Source organism: Barbus barbus, assembly GCF_936440315.1.
Source record: "Barbus barbus genome assembly, chromosome: 11".
Classification (NCBI taxonomy): Eukaryota; Metazoa; Chordata; class Actinopteri; order Cypriniformes; family Cyprinidae; genus Barbus; species Barbus barbus.
In genome coordinates this window covers 21,127,252-21,142,317 of record NC_136739.1, presented here as the reverse complement: position 1 = coordinate 21,142,317, position 15,066 = coordinate 21,127,252, and the positions used below count along the sequence as shown (strand labels likewise).

Genomic DNA, 15,066 nt, shown 5'->3' with positions numbered 1-15,066 from the left:
ATTTATGACAGCTAGGTCTTTCCCATACAAACTTTTATATTACGGTTAAACTTCAAAATAAAATGAATCTGTGCAGTCCATAAATCTATAATCTGGAGCATAGTATGCCTATGTATTATTTCAGTATAAGAGCTTGGTATGAGTATTATTTCATAAAAGTCTATGGTATGTTGAAATTATTTTAATTCCAAATTTAGAAATTATGACTTCAACTGCCTTGCTTTTAATAAAAGTAGTAGTAGATTCACTCACCTGTTCCAAAAAAAACCCAGCCAAGACCAGGATTGTTTGTATTATGTTGATATGTTGTTTCTCTAGCTGGTGTATCATCGTAGCACACAGTCTTTATAGGTAGGCTTGCTAGTTAATGGGATAGTTTGCCCAAAAATGAAAACTCTAACAACATTTACACACCCTCTTGTTGTTTTAAACCTGTAGCATTTTTATTAACAACATTGGACTCCATTGAATTTTACTGTATGGACGAGAATCAAGGATTGAAATTATTTTATTACAAGAAAAGAAAGTCATATATGTTTGTAATGACATTAAGGTGAGTAAATATTACAAAGTTGTTGGGTTAACTATCCCTTTAACACGCTTTTTCATCATGGCCCCCCAAAAGGTCATTTATGAATCTATAGTATTTCCACCAAAATACTGATATCATAAAATATATAAGATGCTTATATTATGATAAAATAGTAAAACCATAATACAGTGCATTCTGGAAAGACAGATAGTATTTCACAGGCCTGCCTTTCCTATTTGATTTATTAAATCTATATAGATACATTATTAATGATTTATTGTAACAGTCTGTGGTCTTCACGACTCCTATAGTGGGGCATCCCTTCAGAAAATCAAACATTTGGAGTTCAGTGCATCTATCCAAACTAGCGCTGCAGACTATAGCGTATGTGTGCTAGGGAACATTTTCAGACTGTGTGTGAGGTTGCGTTTGTGTGTGTGAGTGTGTATGGATGGATACACATAAGCTTTAGCCAAGCCACCAACCGACCACATGAAAGCCCAGCACTGGGAGTAGGAATTTTAATGTGGCAATGGGAACAATGGTTTGTACTGGGGGAGGAACAAAGTCTTTCCAAGTTAAAAAATTATTCATTAATGGCATTACCACAAGCTCTGTATGATACTAGCTCATACTGTAAATAGGTTAATACATTTAACCGCTTTTTATTAGAACAGAGCTCTGCTTTTTTTTCAGATTGTTTGCAGTGAGCTGTCTAACACTGAACATGTGAATTGGGTAACCTCGCTGACATTCAACTCGTACAGCAATTGAATGAATCATTGCTTAACTTAAAGTGCATTAATAGCATCTCAGTTCAGTCTTAATTGATGCTACTGCTCAAAGTGGGAATACTCAAGAAGTCTGCAGTGGGCATAAATTTAGCATTGCACAATGAGACAAAACAGCAATGTCCCTCAAAAATCAAAGCAAAACCAGTAATATAAACACATACTTGAAAAAGGAGGAGAGATCTAAAGGGGGGCATGGCACAGTCACACAAATTGTCTTCATCTGTCTGACTTGCCTCTCCCCTTTAACTCACTGTCTGGAGAATACATCTCCACAAATACCTTTAGAACAAAGACAAGAGGCCTGTAAATCTGAGGATAGAAGTTCACTGTAGTTTCAATGGTCACCAGTAGGGTCGGCCTTTCTTGTAGTGGTTGTCTAGGACCTTGACGTACTGGAGGGTGCACAAAATAATTTATAATAAATAAATTACAAATTCTGAAACAAGGGAGCACAAGTGACAAACTTAGACCTTTCCCCATGTAAACATTAAATTCCCTTGATAACGTAAAAGTATCAAAGACCTGACAATTTGCTTATATTTGACAGAAATAGAAAATGAAAAAAAAAAGTTTTAGCTTACCGTTTAATGCTTAAAGCACTTTTGCATGGCAAAAACAGCATCTGTTAAAGCATAATTTTTTTAAGAATAATATAGGGAAGATATTCAGGCACTGCTGATGAGAAGTTCAGGAAGTAGGACAAATCTGGATAAGTTTACACTATCTACTTTGTATATAGTTATTAAATATATTTTTGTCTATAATTATTATTCATATATTTATTTTACATTTATATTGAGGTGTTTTTATAGGACCTATTTAATTTTATTTTTATATATACTTTATTTTAATTTTGTACCATATTTCTGTTGTTGTTGGGGTTTTTTTGCATTCTATTCTTTTTCATTATCCATTTATTACATAGTTCTGCCTCAATTAATTACCTTTATTTTTGTACCATATTTCTTGAACAAATTTTCCATTGCTATCCTTTATTTGCCTTTTTTGTTTATTTACACTGAATCTGTTAGACTGAAGTATGCAGTAATATATAGTATGATGTACTTAAAAGAAACAACGTTGCAGTGGCTCTGTCTATTATTTTATATTAAGACTATTTTATAAACCAATGAGGCCCATGTTCAGAATCTAGGGGCCTAAGGCTCCGCAAAAACACACTGGCCTTGTTTAGATTCTGACACTGATAAGCTCCCACATAAGGAGCAATCAGCCAATAGTGGAAGAAAACAGTGGAACGGGTCACACAGAATGTCTTGTTATCTTCTCTCTAGTCAAAACACAAACACTGAACTGAGAGAAACAATGGAGCCCTTGCTAATTTGCAAAAGCAGATTCTGCCCAAAACTAACTCATTCAATCAGGCTTTAGTGGCAGCAGTGGCATGGCACTGCAGTGTCTGGATGGAGGTAAGTGATCCATCGGCATGTCTGTGTGTGATTGAGCAGCTGGAGCTCTTCAGATGACACAAACAGCCTAAAGCACAAAAAAAGAAAAAAGAGAGAGAAAGAGAGCGAGAGAGGGAAGCTGGGCAGCGTCTGGGTCTCATTTAGTGGATAGTAATGTGATTAGCATTGTTTAGTTTTCACAGCTTCAGTCAGTCCCTCCTAAGACCATGGGAAATACTTTTGTGTGAGAGTTTGTGTTTTGTATCTCTTCATGGCACACCCCTGTTTTTGGTCAGGTTTGCTTCCTGTTGTCGGATGTGTTGAATATATACATTTGCGCAAAGGATGTACATTGACTGCATATGCACACAAGCAGTGTGTGTAGAAAAGTGTTTACGGACGCGTGCAGTGTTTGGAAAACGGTTAATAATGCAAAGAGCATAGGGTCCGGTTTACATGTACGATGCATCTTGACAATGATTGCAACATCTGGAAATAAATAGAGCGGAGGGCATAATAGATTCAGCTAATTCATTTTTAATAGCACAGTGTGGTTCTTGGAAAAAATAAAAATATGGCACCCTCAGTAGATGCCACTGCTGCTTAGCTTTTATCCTGATCTGTAAGCTTATTCAAGTTCAGCATATTTAAAGGAAATACCACCACACAACTTTAAAGAGACAATTCACCCTAAAATACAAAGTGTACTTTGTAAAATTAAATTAAGTGTCCTGTTAGATCTACAACAGCATATATAAGAAGAGAATTTACCGTTAACCAATTAACAGGTTTTTCCTGTAACATTTTGACATTCTTTTAACATTAAAATTTCTACTGCTTTTATGTTCTGCAAAAGAAAAAAGGTCACGATTTGGAATGACATGAGTAAATGACAGCAGACTTGTGATATTTGCGTGAACTATCCCTTTTAAATAGGAAACAATGCACGCCCCTTCACCTGAGTCAGTGCGGGACGGCCTTAGTTACCTGGAGTATTTACAAAACAATCAGACGGCTTCGTTCAGAAATATGGCTTTGTCTCACAGTGACACCCCGATTACAGATTACTCCTCAGCCATAAATGCTCGTCTCTTCCTTTGCACAACGAGAGGCATTTATAACAGTCAATTTGGGTTAATCATACAATCATTGACCTGTGTTTATGACGGCCAATTAATGGAGGGGAGGGGGGGGGGGGGTTGGGGGTGAACGTAATTGTCAGAGGCAGCGATGCGCTAGAAGAGCGCCTGCTTTCTATATATACTCCTTGGCTGTAAAAGAGCCAAAGGCGCCCCTCCGGCCCGCAGTTATTGGTGCGGCCCTCAGTATGTGTGTTAGGTGCTTCTTCCTGACCTGATAAGTATTTAATAGATAAAGCCTTATCATTGGTGCTATTGTTCCCTGCTGTCTGCTTTTTTAGCACAAGATGAAGCACCGCAGAAAATGAGTAGTAAGGAAACAAAATGTATGTTTTCCAAAATGTTTGATACAATAACCCACAGGTAGTGTAAATAATTTTGTAAATGATAAATATATGACTCATTTCCCACTACGCTTCCTTGTCACTTAAGAACTATGTGTATAATTATGTATTTCGTCATATGCTGTAAATTACATTGGTCTGCCACCTACCTCAATCCCCTCTTTCCAATCACACAATGTTCTTGTCTCACTGTCTTTCAATCATTATGTTTGTGTGCCCTCTAATGTTGATTTTTACTGTAAGTGGGTGCTGGTGTGGTGATGTAATGTGCCAGGTTTGGTTCTGGTTTAGTGGAGCTGCCAACTCAATGGAGTGGAGCCCCTCCTAACTTATTATTTTAATGAGATTTCATTACAGCCATCATTGACATGAGGCCATCTCTGATGATGTCATGGAAATATGCTACACAAATTTGCGGCACAATGAGATCAAGTGGGGTTAATCGACCCCCCCCCCCCCCCCCCCCCCCCCCCCGTTTCCTATTCACAGGCATCATTAAGGTGGGCCGCTGGAACCCCCTGCCCATCCATTACCTGACAGATGCTCCAGAGGCAACTGTTGCTGATATGTTGCTGGACGTTTACCACATGGTCACACTACGCATCCAGCTACAGAGGTAAAAGACCATGGAGCATTCTCAAAAATAACTTCAGTAGTTTCTTGGTTTAGAAGAGAATCCTCTGCATATCAATAACGTTTAAGGTTTATATGCTTTATGGGGATCATTTAAAATAACTAAATAATATGTAATATAAAACATTTATATTTTTAACAACGTCAACTATTATTATTATTACTTAATTATTACTTAATAAGGGTTTTACAATATGATACCACAAGATAACCTGTTCGAAATCTAACATTTCTTTCTTTATGTAATTCTTTCTTTATTTATTTCTTTATTTATTCCTAAATTTAAAACTAAATAACCAGCACAAACAAAAACTATCATGGATCACTATTATTATCACGAATGAATGAATGAATAAATAAATAAAGAATTACATAAAGAAAGAAATGTTAGATTTCGAACAGGTATCATATTGTAAAACCCTTATGATTGAAAAATGTAATTTATTTATGAGTGAAGTGTAAAGTACATTATTTAAGTTTATTTACATGGGTATTTTATGTTTTTATTTTTATTTATTTAATTTTATTCTCTGCTGATAGGTACAGTGTTTGTGACATTAAGTGAAATCATTTCGATTTTTAAAGATGTAATTTTTTACATTTTAAAAATGTAATGTATCCTCTGTCTACAAACTGTGGGAAAATAACATATTGGTTAATTATATTAAAAATAATAATAATTTATTCATAAATAATTATTGATTTTTATATTTTGAAATACATCATAATATAATATTAAATAATTATAAAAACTAATAATAATATTTATTATTTGCATTGAGGAAGTACATACAAAAGTTTCCCTTTTATTTTGCTCCATTACAAGTGACGAGATAATTAAGGGATTATTTTGCTTATGTCAATGGTTGAGAGTTGAGCAAGCCTCTAAAGCCCTGTGCATACATTCAGCTAGGGTAAACTTTTTATCTGCACTTCTCAATGAGCTCTTTCATGCCCAATGATTACAGTTTACTCTTGAATGCTGAGGAGATAAACATAGGGTCCAAATGAGAAGATTGTAGTCTTTGTGTAGTCATGTACCATCCAGGTTTGTTTCCCCGTGTTTCCATGGTGATATAATTGTTGACCTGGTCTGCTGCAGAATTTATTGATTAGGAAATGAAGATAGTTACTGTAGAGTAATGGTGGGATGAGTAAAAATTATTTTATGGTTACAGCTTTGCTAAACTGGAGGACCTTCCATCAGAGTATTGGAATCATGCTACAGTACGCAACGCCCTCAAAGAACTGCTCAAAGAGATGAACCAGAGCACACTGGCCAAAGAATGTCCACTCTCCCAGGTACAGCTGCTACCCACTCAGATTTTTTCAAATCCAACATACATACATTTGACATTTAAGATGATAAGTAAAACATGTACTGCTGGTGCAACTCTTCCAAAACTAACAACATAATACTTAGAAGTATAACATAAATGAAAATGTTGGGCTCAGTATTGCATTATGCTTGCAGATGTTCCAATCAATGGCGTCAGTGCATGGCTAATGTAGCCTAAATTGCCTTAGCACGTTTCATTCATCAATTTGAAATTTACTCAAAAATTCCCCACATTCATGGGCCATTTCTAAAACCCAGAAATTACTTCACCATGAGAGAGATTATGCGTGTGTGTGTGTATCTATGTGGGTGTGCATCCGCAATCCTTGCTGTGCTCATTTCCAAGTAAGCGTGCAATCTTGGAGATTTATGTATCTGTGCATGCTGTGTTTAAGTGGAACTATGTGTGGGTGTTGATCCTCATATCAATTGTTTGCATATGTGTGTGGCTCTTCGTCTCTACTTGTGTCACTGCGGCTCGTAGCTTGTTGTGGCGTTTGCTATCCGCCTTGCCTTGGTGGCTTTCCACCAGTAATGTGTTTTATAGACCATTTATCATTGCAATTTTAAGATCTTGGCCATGTGTGTTTATTTCCGTTATCCTCTGTCATTCCCATTTTTTTTTTTTTTTTTTTTTTATTGAACTCTCTCGTTTCTTCGACTTTTTCCAGAGTATGATATCCTCAATAGTGAATAGCTCCTACTATGCTAACGTCTCAACTGCCAAGTGCCAAGAGTTTGGTCGCTGGTACAAGAAGTACAAAAAAATTAAAGGTAAGGCTTGTTGTGATGTCTTTTTGGTTGTATTTTTACTCTGTTCAACCAAAATCCAGCTCAAATCAATTATTCATCAGTTATTTGGTGCAATCTTAAATCAAGTGGAAAAAAAGACTAAAATGCTAACCTGAAATTATCACAGTAGTCTGGTCAGGAAAGCAAAGCTGTGATCAAACTCGCATACTGTCCTGAGTAGGTATTACATTTGATGAAGAACTTGTTCTATATAGCATGAATGTATGTAATGTCAATGAAATCCAGACGTACAACATCTGCCATGTTATCATTGTCATGTGACTTTTGGCATAAGTTGCGTCACTTCACTGTGACTGCCAACTCTTTTCCTGTGGCCTTGAGGGATAATAAAGTGTCCACTGAATGCACACTTCAGAAGTTGGTCATCAGCCGTTTTATGAATACTGTAAATTCAGATATACTGCTTTTTACATACTGTTTTTTTTGTCTAAAAATTTCTAGCATGTGGTGAGGTATTCAGGCTCATGAGCAAGTCTTGAGCTTTGTGCTACGTTTTATACATTATCTCTTAATGACTCCTCTTACATGGGATGAGGTAACTTAAGCCTCCTTGCGGCCTAATAGAAACCACTGTTCCTTCCCCAAAAATGCTGCAGGGGGTCTCCTAGTGGCAGGTTCTGCAAGGAGTCGTCCCACAGCTCTGCTGTTTAAGCCTCTTAGCATCCAAATGCCTATGACAATTTTCCTCCTCTCGTTGCCCCTTCAAAAAGTGAAATAATTACACAGCAGGACAGATCAAAGTGGGGGCTAAACCCCAAGTGCAGTGAGAGAGCGAGCGCCAACAAAGAATAAAGCGATCCTCGGCACGCTGACAGAGTAAGTGGTGTTGAGTTACACCGAGCCTCCTCCATTAGTTCTGCTCCTTGCCTCCCAGAGCTAAACACACAGCCCCCATTGCCAGATGTGTGTGCCAGTGCAGAGAGACCCCATTGGATGACTCACGTGTCAGTCACACAGTTGTAAACCAAAGTTGTAAAACTTTCTGTTCATGAAAGAACATTGTTGTTTTGTCATTTACCAGTTCCTTGTGTCTGTTTCAGGGGATTATTTGTGGCAAGGACGGGAGAGCTCGGAAATCAAGGGTAGGCATCTACTTTGTGATGTTTATTTGGGTAAAGGACTGTCTTTGATTTGTCAACTAGAACACTAGAGAGTTTGTTCTAGTGCCTCATACACATCTCCATCCTTCCGCAGTTGAAAGGGATAGTCTCACTGACTTCTGTGTATTAGCCCAGCGTCCGTCCCCTCACCTGGCTGGTCTGGCGCAGCTTGGTCCGTTGAACAGTGGCGGCTCTCTGGTGAAAGGCAGCTCTGGAGAACCTCAGAATTCAGCCCAGTCTCAGCCTCCATCTCAAGGGCAACCGCAAGCTCCATCATCTCACGGACAGCTCCATCACAGTCCTCCACTACGGGCTCAGGTGCCTCCTCCACCTCCGCCAGCTGCCCTGCAACCTCTTTTGGCACCCGGAGGACTCCTCTCACCCCAGCTCAGTCCACAGCTGGTGAGGCAGCAGTTAGCCATGGCTCATCTTATCAACCAGCAGCTGGCCGTCAGCCGCCTCCTGCATCAGCACCCGCAGGCTCTTAACCAGCAGTTTCTCAATCACCCACCCATTCCGCGGCCTAGCAAGTCTGGTGGTCCTGGAGAGCCTGGGTCCAACCCCTCGGCAGCAGAAGTCTCCTCTGATATCTACCAGCTGGTGCGAGATGAGCTGAAAAGAGCCAGCGTCTCACAGGCAGTGTTCGCTCGAGTTGCCTTCAACCGTACACAGGTACAGTACAGACTACATGGTGGGTAATAAGTTATTCAAAGGCTCAAAGAAAAACTTTGAGAAAGTAGTGAGACAGTACACCATGTATAGTAGCAAAGATCCTCTTCAGAAAATACCAGTCACTATAGGGCATGGTGATGTATTTTTTTAAAATTCATTATAAAATGTAGTTTTCAATTTTATAGTATTTTTTATGAATTTATTCTGAATTTGTAATACCATTTAAAATGGTCAAATAACGGAAATAGTGACAGATCTTTTCTACTTTATTGTGACTTACATCCAAGTGAAATGTTTTATCAAAAAAGAAAAGAAAAATGTTGGTTCTCTCCGTTTGTTGTTAATTGGATGGAGCTTGATGCAAGCTTGCATTAAGCTCCATCCGATATCAATTGAAAGTTGTTGTTTTTTAAGAAAACATATACATGGATGAATTGTTTAATAATTGTTCAATAAAATCAATTGCATGCATTGAGAAATAGACAGGGTGAATTTACATTTCATACTGAATTTAAATATTATCAATTGTCATACAATTACAATGCATATTTTTTTTAAACCAAACTAAAGATTTTTTAAAGACCAAGTACAAAGCACATATATGTTGAGAAGTATATTGAATGTCATAAAAAGCTAAAAAATATCACAACATAATATCTATAAGATTTATCGCCAAGCCCTAGTAACTATCACAAACATAGACCAAATATACAAATCAGACCATATACAAATCAGAATTAAACAAGTTTAATTTGGCACTAAACTAAACAAAAGGGAATAATGAAGGTGTCAATGCCGTTCTGTCAGAGGTTTCAGGTCTGTGAGTTGCTTTAAACATCACTCTGGTGTCCAGAAGTTAGATCCTCTCATACACCCTCTCAGCAGCAAACACACCTGGTGAATTCTTCTGAAGTCACTACAGGTCTAAATTATGTCCAATTACATCCAACATAGTGCACAGTCAGTTAAAGAGTGGGTGGAGACTTACATGGTGCAGGTGAAGTAACGGGATAGATGTGTTGCAAGAAAATGCTCCACAAATCGCTTCCTCTGTGTTCACGTGTGTACACCAGGGTTTGTTATCGGAGATCTTGCGAAAAGAGGAGGACCCACGTTCAGCCTCTCAGTCCCTGCTAGTGAATCTCAAAGCGATGCAGAACTTTCTGAACTTACCTGAGAGTGAGAGGGACCGAATTTACCAGGAAGAGCGAGAGCGCAGCATGAACCCCCCTGTGAGTCTGCCCCCAAGCACAAACTCCAGCCCTGGTGGCGCTCGCCTTTCTCAGGTACCCCAATTTCACACCCTTGACTAGGTTCAGCCCCCTACACATCTCTTTTCCCCTGTTGCGTCTGTTTTTGTATGTTTGACTGGGTGTAGAAATACCTGAAAGCTGGTGTTGTGTCTGATTCTGAATTGTTTATCTGTAGGCCTAAGAGATTGCTTTTTAGATTTTCTTTCTGGATTCATGTGATCTGTTTACTTGTTTTGTTTGGCATACACTTTGTTGTATTCTTTGTATCAGGCTGTTATAAAGCTTAAAAATTCAAGAATTTTAGTAAAAAAAACACTGAAGTTTAGTAAAGGCTGGAATATGCTACATGAATTTAAAATCTGAACATATTTTAAAACATTAGCCATCACAAATTTGACGACTTTGTAAATAGGTACATGCACTAAACAACTGAGGATCAAACACTGCCAGACTTTCAAGTCATTCTGAACCCAACAAACTCACGCAGAGACATGCGCCTCTGATAGAAGATGCATGACAAATAAAAACGATGAATTCTAAAATTGGCATTAGCATTGACTCTTCAAGATTGTAAAACTGGGGGAAAATATCTAGGTAAAAGTCAATGTTGTGTCTTCCAACCTAAAGCCAGACAACAAAAGTCAAATGTTTAGCTCCTATGACATCTTTAGCTAAAATGCACAATGCTATGCTATTATTCTTGTTTGATGATCTCTCTTTGAATATTAATACATATTGGCACTGACAACAACAATATGGATAACTCACTAAAACAATCACACTGCCTTTCAAGACGGTGCCCTCTAAGTGTCAAAGCTAAAATCTCATTGGTACCTTCTTATTGCTAACTTCACGCCATACCTCCCAATACAGAAAGTGTGGGAGCGCAGCATCGATGAACAGTTAACCCCTGACGCATGGGCATCTATTTGGAAGAATAAGACCAAAATCACAAACTCGGTGAGGATTACCACAACACTCACTTCATTTCCTCATAGAGTGTACCTCATCCGAGACCTCCAAGATCTGTAGTGATCAACTGTACGCACAAAACTTTTCCCATTTTACAAATAAAAGCCAAGCTATGACAGAAGGTCAAATTTATGTTTATATTGAAGATTTACAACCATATGCATGTTTGTACATGTTTGAGATTAAATGGTGCACACCCATTAAAACGTCAAGTCCACAAGGTCTTGCTCCTGATTCTCTAAAATGACAAAAGCAGAAAAGCATGGCTCTGCTCTTGTCATGGCATGTTTATATTAAATGACCTGGAACCTGGTGTGTGGACTTTCTAGAATGCTTGTAGGAATCATATGAATACGACTGCTTTCAACCTCAAGACCATTGTGAATGAACCCATGCAGATAATAAAAATCTGTCTGATATGAGAACAAAGTTCTCATTCTTTGGTCTTAGGGAATGTGGTTGTGTATTATCATTACTATTATGTCTGTATATGTTTATCTCACAATCGTTTTTACTGGGGAATGTGAGATTACTTGCCTGTGCCTGCAGGGCAACTTCAAACATTGAATAAGAAAACACACCACTCTAAAATCAATACAACATACTTCAAACATGTACTACAAAGAGTTTACTAACGGGATGCTTTAATGATTTATCTGCTAAAATCTCAGTACATTGCAGGTACAAACAAGGGTCTAAAATGTCATCCATGAATGTTACATCATATTGTACTCTCTCTAGAAATTATGAATATTTATCTAACCAATATGTCTTTGTTGCTTTTACCTTTGACCGCTGGACCCACACAGTTCAAAACTTCTGGTCCTAACCCTGACCTTTCTCTGAAACTGGAGCCGCTGGTTAACATCACATCAGCCATTTATGACGAAATCCAGCAGGAGATGAAACGGGCAAAAGTGTCTCAGGCACTTTTCGCCAAGGTGGCAGCCAACAAGAGCCAAGTAAGAATTGATTTTTTCATTATAGTTAATAATCTGGACATTTCCATCCTTTCACATAACATAAAGCCAAAACTAAACGACAAAAATAAAAATTCTAAATTCGCCTAATCTATGTAAACTATTTTACACTGAAAATACACCGAAAATCCTAAGAATTGTGTCCTCTACTTTTCAAGTAAATATTGCATACAGGGTTTGCTTTTTATTTCAGCGTACAGGAGAATTTAAATAACTTGGTATTTTCATATGATAATTGTTAATAATATATTTAATGCATCTAAGAAGTGTACACTACCTGTTAAAAATAAGGTTGTTCATGTGTGGTGCATTCAGGTTTTTCATCTTAAATGGCTTTTATGGCTTGTTTGGAGACCCTTTTATTATATTTAAAAAAATAATACAAATAAATAAGTATAAAAATTATTAAAAATATATTTTTAGGTGCTGGAAATATTAAGGGATAGGATATTTAAACATATCATGATTTATTTTATTCTGAAAATATGTTAAGATTATACTTAGCTTACATATTCTTTCCTCAGTCAGTGTAGGGGAAGTAACGGTGTCCGTATGTGCAGACTGTTATATCTGATTCTGGCGCGTCTCTGGAGTTGATAAACAAAAACATCAACATCAACAGATAGCCTGATAAATGCCTTCCATTTATTCGTCACTGACTTACCATTCCAGATCCTGCTAAAGGATCTCAATCTCTTCCAGTGCCTTTGTCAATCTCTCCCATCCCATGAGTCATGGCTTATGTTGTGATACAGACGTGCATCCAGAGATCCATAGATTGATCTGATTTCTTTCCTCATACCTTTTACATTGACACTTGTTCCCAGACAACTACTGTATATGAAGAATGCATAATATTGTGACTAAAAGTATACGTCACAGAAGTGTAATAGGCAATGTTTTTGAGGCCTTGAAAAACTCTTAAACATTTTCTAACTGAAGTAAACAGCCATAGTAGCAGTTATAAAAAACATATCACAGTAATCTACTTTTGTTTTTTGAAATATTTTATAAGCTTTCATAAAGTTTTCCAGAGTGAAAAATTAACGCTTGGCAAACGCTAAATAGGCAAATAAAAAGGACTTGCTTAGCAATTGTTGCAATGTTTGAAGCTATTTCATCTATATAGATATATATAGATATAGATATAGATATATATATAAATAGATATAGATATTATTATTTTTTATATGTGTGTGATATAAAATAAATAAATAATAATAATACATTTTTGGCACCCTTTTCTTTTTCAATTAGATAAACCTTTTCACCCTTTATGAAGTGAAGTGAAGTGACATTCAGCCAAGTATGGTGACCCATACTCGGAATTCGTGCTCTGCATTTAACCCATCCAACGTGCACACACACAGCAGTGAACACACACACACACACACACACACACACACACACCGTGAACATACACCCGGAGCAGTGGGCAGCCATTTATGCTGCGGCGCCCGGGGAGCAGTTGGGGGTTCGGTGCCTTGCTCAAGGGCACCTCAGTCGTGGTATTGAGGGTGGAGAGAGCGCTGGACATTCACTCCCCCCACCTACAATTCCTGCCGGCCGGGGACTCGAACCCCCAACCTTTCGATTACAAGTCCAACTCTCTAACCATTAGGCCACGACTTCCCGATGTGTATTTTACCATCCATTTATGTGTAAATGGATGGTAAAATTTCCCAATTCATCTGCCATTGACAGGTATAGGAAAAAAGCTCATTTTGGACCCAGGCCACATTGTGTTGGTGCAAAGGACAACAACAATCATATTCTTTAAAACAAATTGGAAAAGCATGCCATTAATTTCAGAGTGTTGATAAAGATTTTTTTTTTTTAAGCTTTTGGACCATTTGTTTGTCTCTGTCTCATTTAGATGAAACAGGGCTAATTGATTTAGTCAAATATGATCCCACTCCCAGCTGCGCCTAATTCCTACCATGTAATAGCCTGAGAGAGCTTCCGGCTCTGCTGCTTGCTTTACTGAGGAGCTCTGCGTTATTGAGGCATGGCCACCTCATCTAGAGGCATGTGTTAGGGGCATCTTCGCATGTTTGTATGTATGAGATGTGTCAGCAAAGTGCTGCTCTGCTGGTGTGTGTATATATATATATATATATATATGAATGTGTGTGTGTGTGTGTGTGTGTGACAGATGCGGTTACGTCTCACAGGTCTGGGGTCGGGTGGGGGGGGGGGTCACGGCTGAACGCGCCCATCTGCTGCAGCTGGCCAGGAGGAGCTGAGGGAGAAGGAAAGAGAGAGAGAGATGCTCAGGTCATTAACAATGTGTGCTGGAAGTGGTTGGCTGCACACAACAGCTGGTGTCAAAGACTGGCCCAGTCTAGCGGAGATAATCAAATCTTCCTAATCTTCCAGTATTTCACTCTCTCTTTCACACACTCTCAGCTCTCTCAGTGCACGTGTGATGCTTTGCGGTGCTAGTTGTTTATTGTAAAGTAAACTTTACAGTCATAAAATAAACATATTCAAGGAGTGAGTTGTTTCACATCCCATTCTGCCGATCATTTCCTCACCTTTTTATAATGTCCCCCTGCAAATGACATAAATGCCCCAAAAAGAGAAAAAAGACTCTATGGTGGTGCTTTAGTGGGTAATCCACTAAGAAGGCAAGACGTATGTTGTTGTTATTTACTGATATTGCTGGAAACATTCCTTCACCAAATCGAAATGTGTAATGAACCCATATCCATTCTACAAGGGATGGCTGTGTGAGCTGCTTCGCTGGAAAGAGAGTCCCAGCCCGGAGAACAGGACTCTCTGGGAGAACCTGTGTACTATCCGGAGGTTTCTGAGCCTTCCACAGGCAGACAGGGATCTGGTGTATGAGGAAGAGTCCCGCCATCACCACAGTGAACGGCTGCACACCGTACTACACTTGCCCACTGACCCTCAGGTGAGTTTATGAAACAATCGCATACTTCATATTGCATACAAATATTTGTGGTGAAAGAAAGCAATTTAATGTGATGTTTGCAGTGCAGGATGGTCATGTTAAGAGAAATTAAATGTTCCTTGATTCCTCCCAGTTCAGAAAGACCAATTATTAAATATTCATTTTTACTTTC

The 15,066-nt window shown here is 38.3% G+C and overlaps 1 protein-coding gene across 1 annotated transcript in view; it reads left to right on the top strand.

Moving 5' to 3' along the window:
* LOC306877400 (DNA-binding protein SATB2-like) overlaps nt 1-15,066 on the top strand; it is a gene marked incomplete at its 5' end in the record, with an annotated part of 48,932 nt that overhangs the window by 19,002 nt on the left and 14,864 nt on the right. The window contains 9 exon segments of the mRNA XM_079429170.1: nt 4,705-4,831; nt 6,027-6,150; nt 6,859-6,961; nt 8,041-8,082; nt 8,195-8,772; nt 9,846-10,058; nt 10,899-10,985; nt 11,807-11,959; nt 14,700-14,894. Of these exon segments, the coding sequence (XP_079285296.1) occupies nt 4,705-4,831; nt 6,027-6,150; nt 6,859-6,961; nt 8,041-8,082; nt 8,195-8,772; nt 9,846-10,058; nt 10,899-10,985; nt 11,807-11,959; nt 14,700-14,894 (1,622 nt within the window).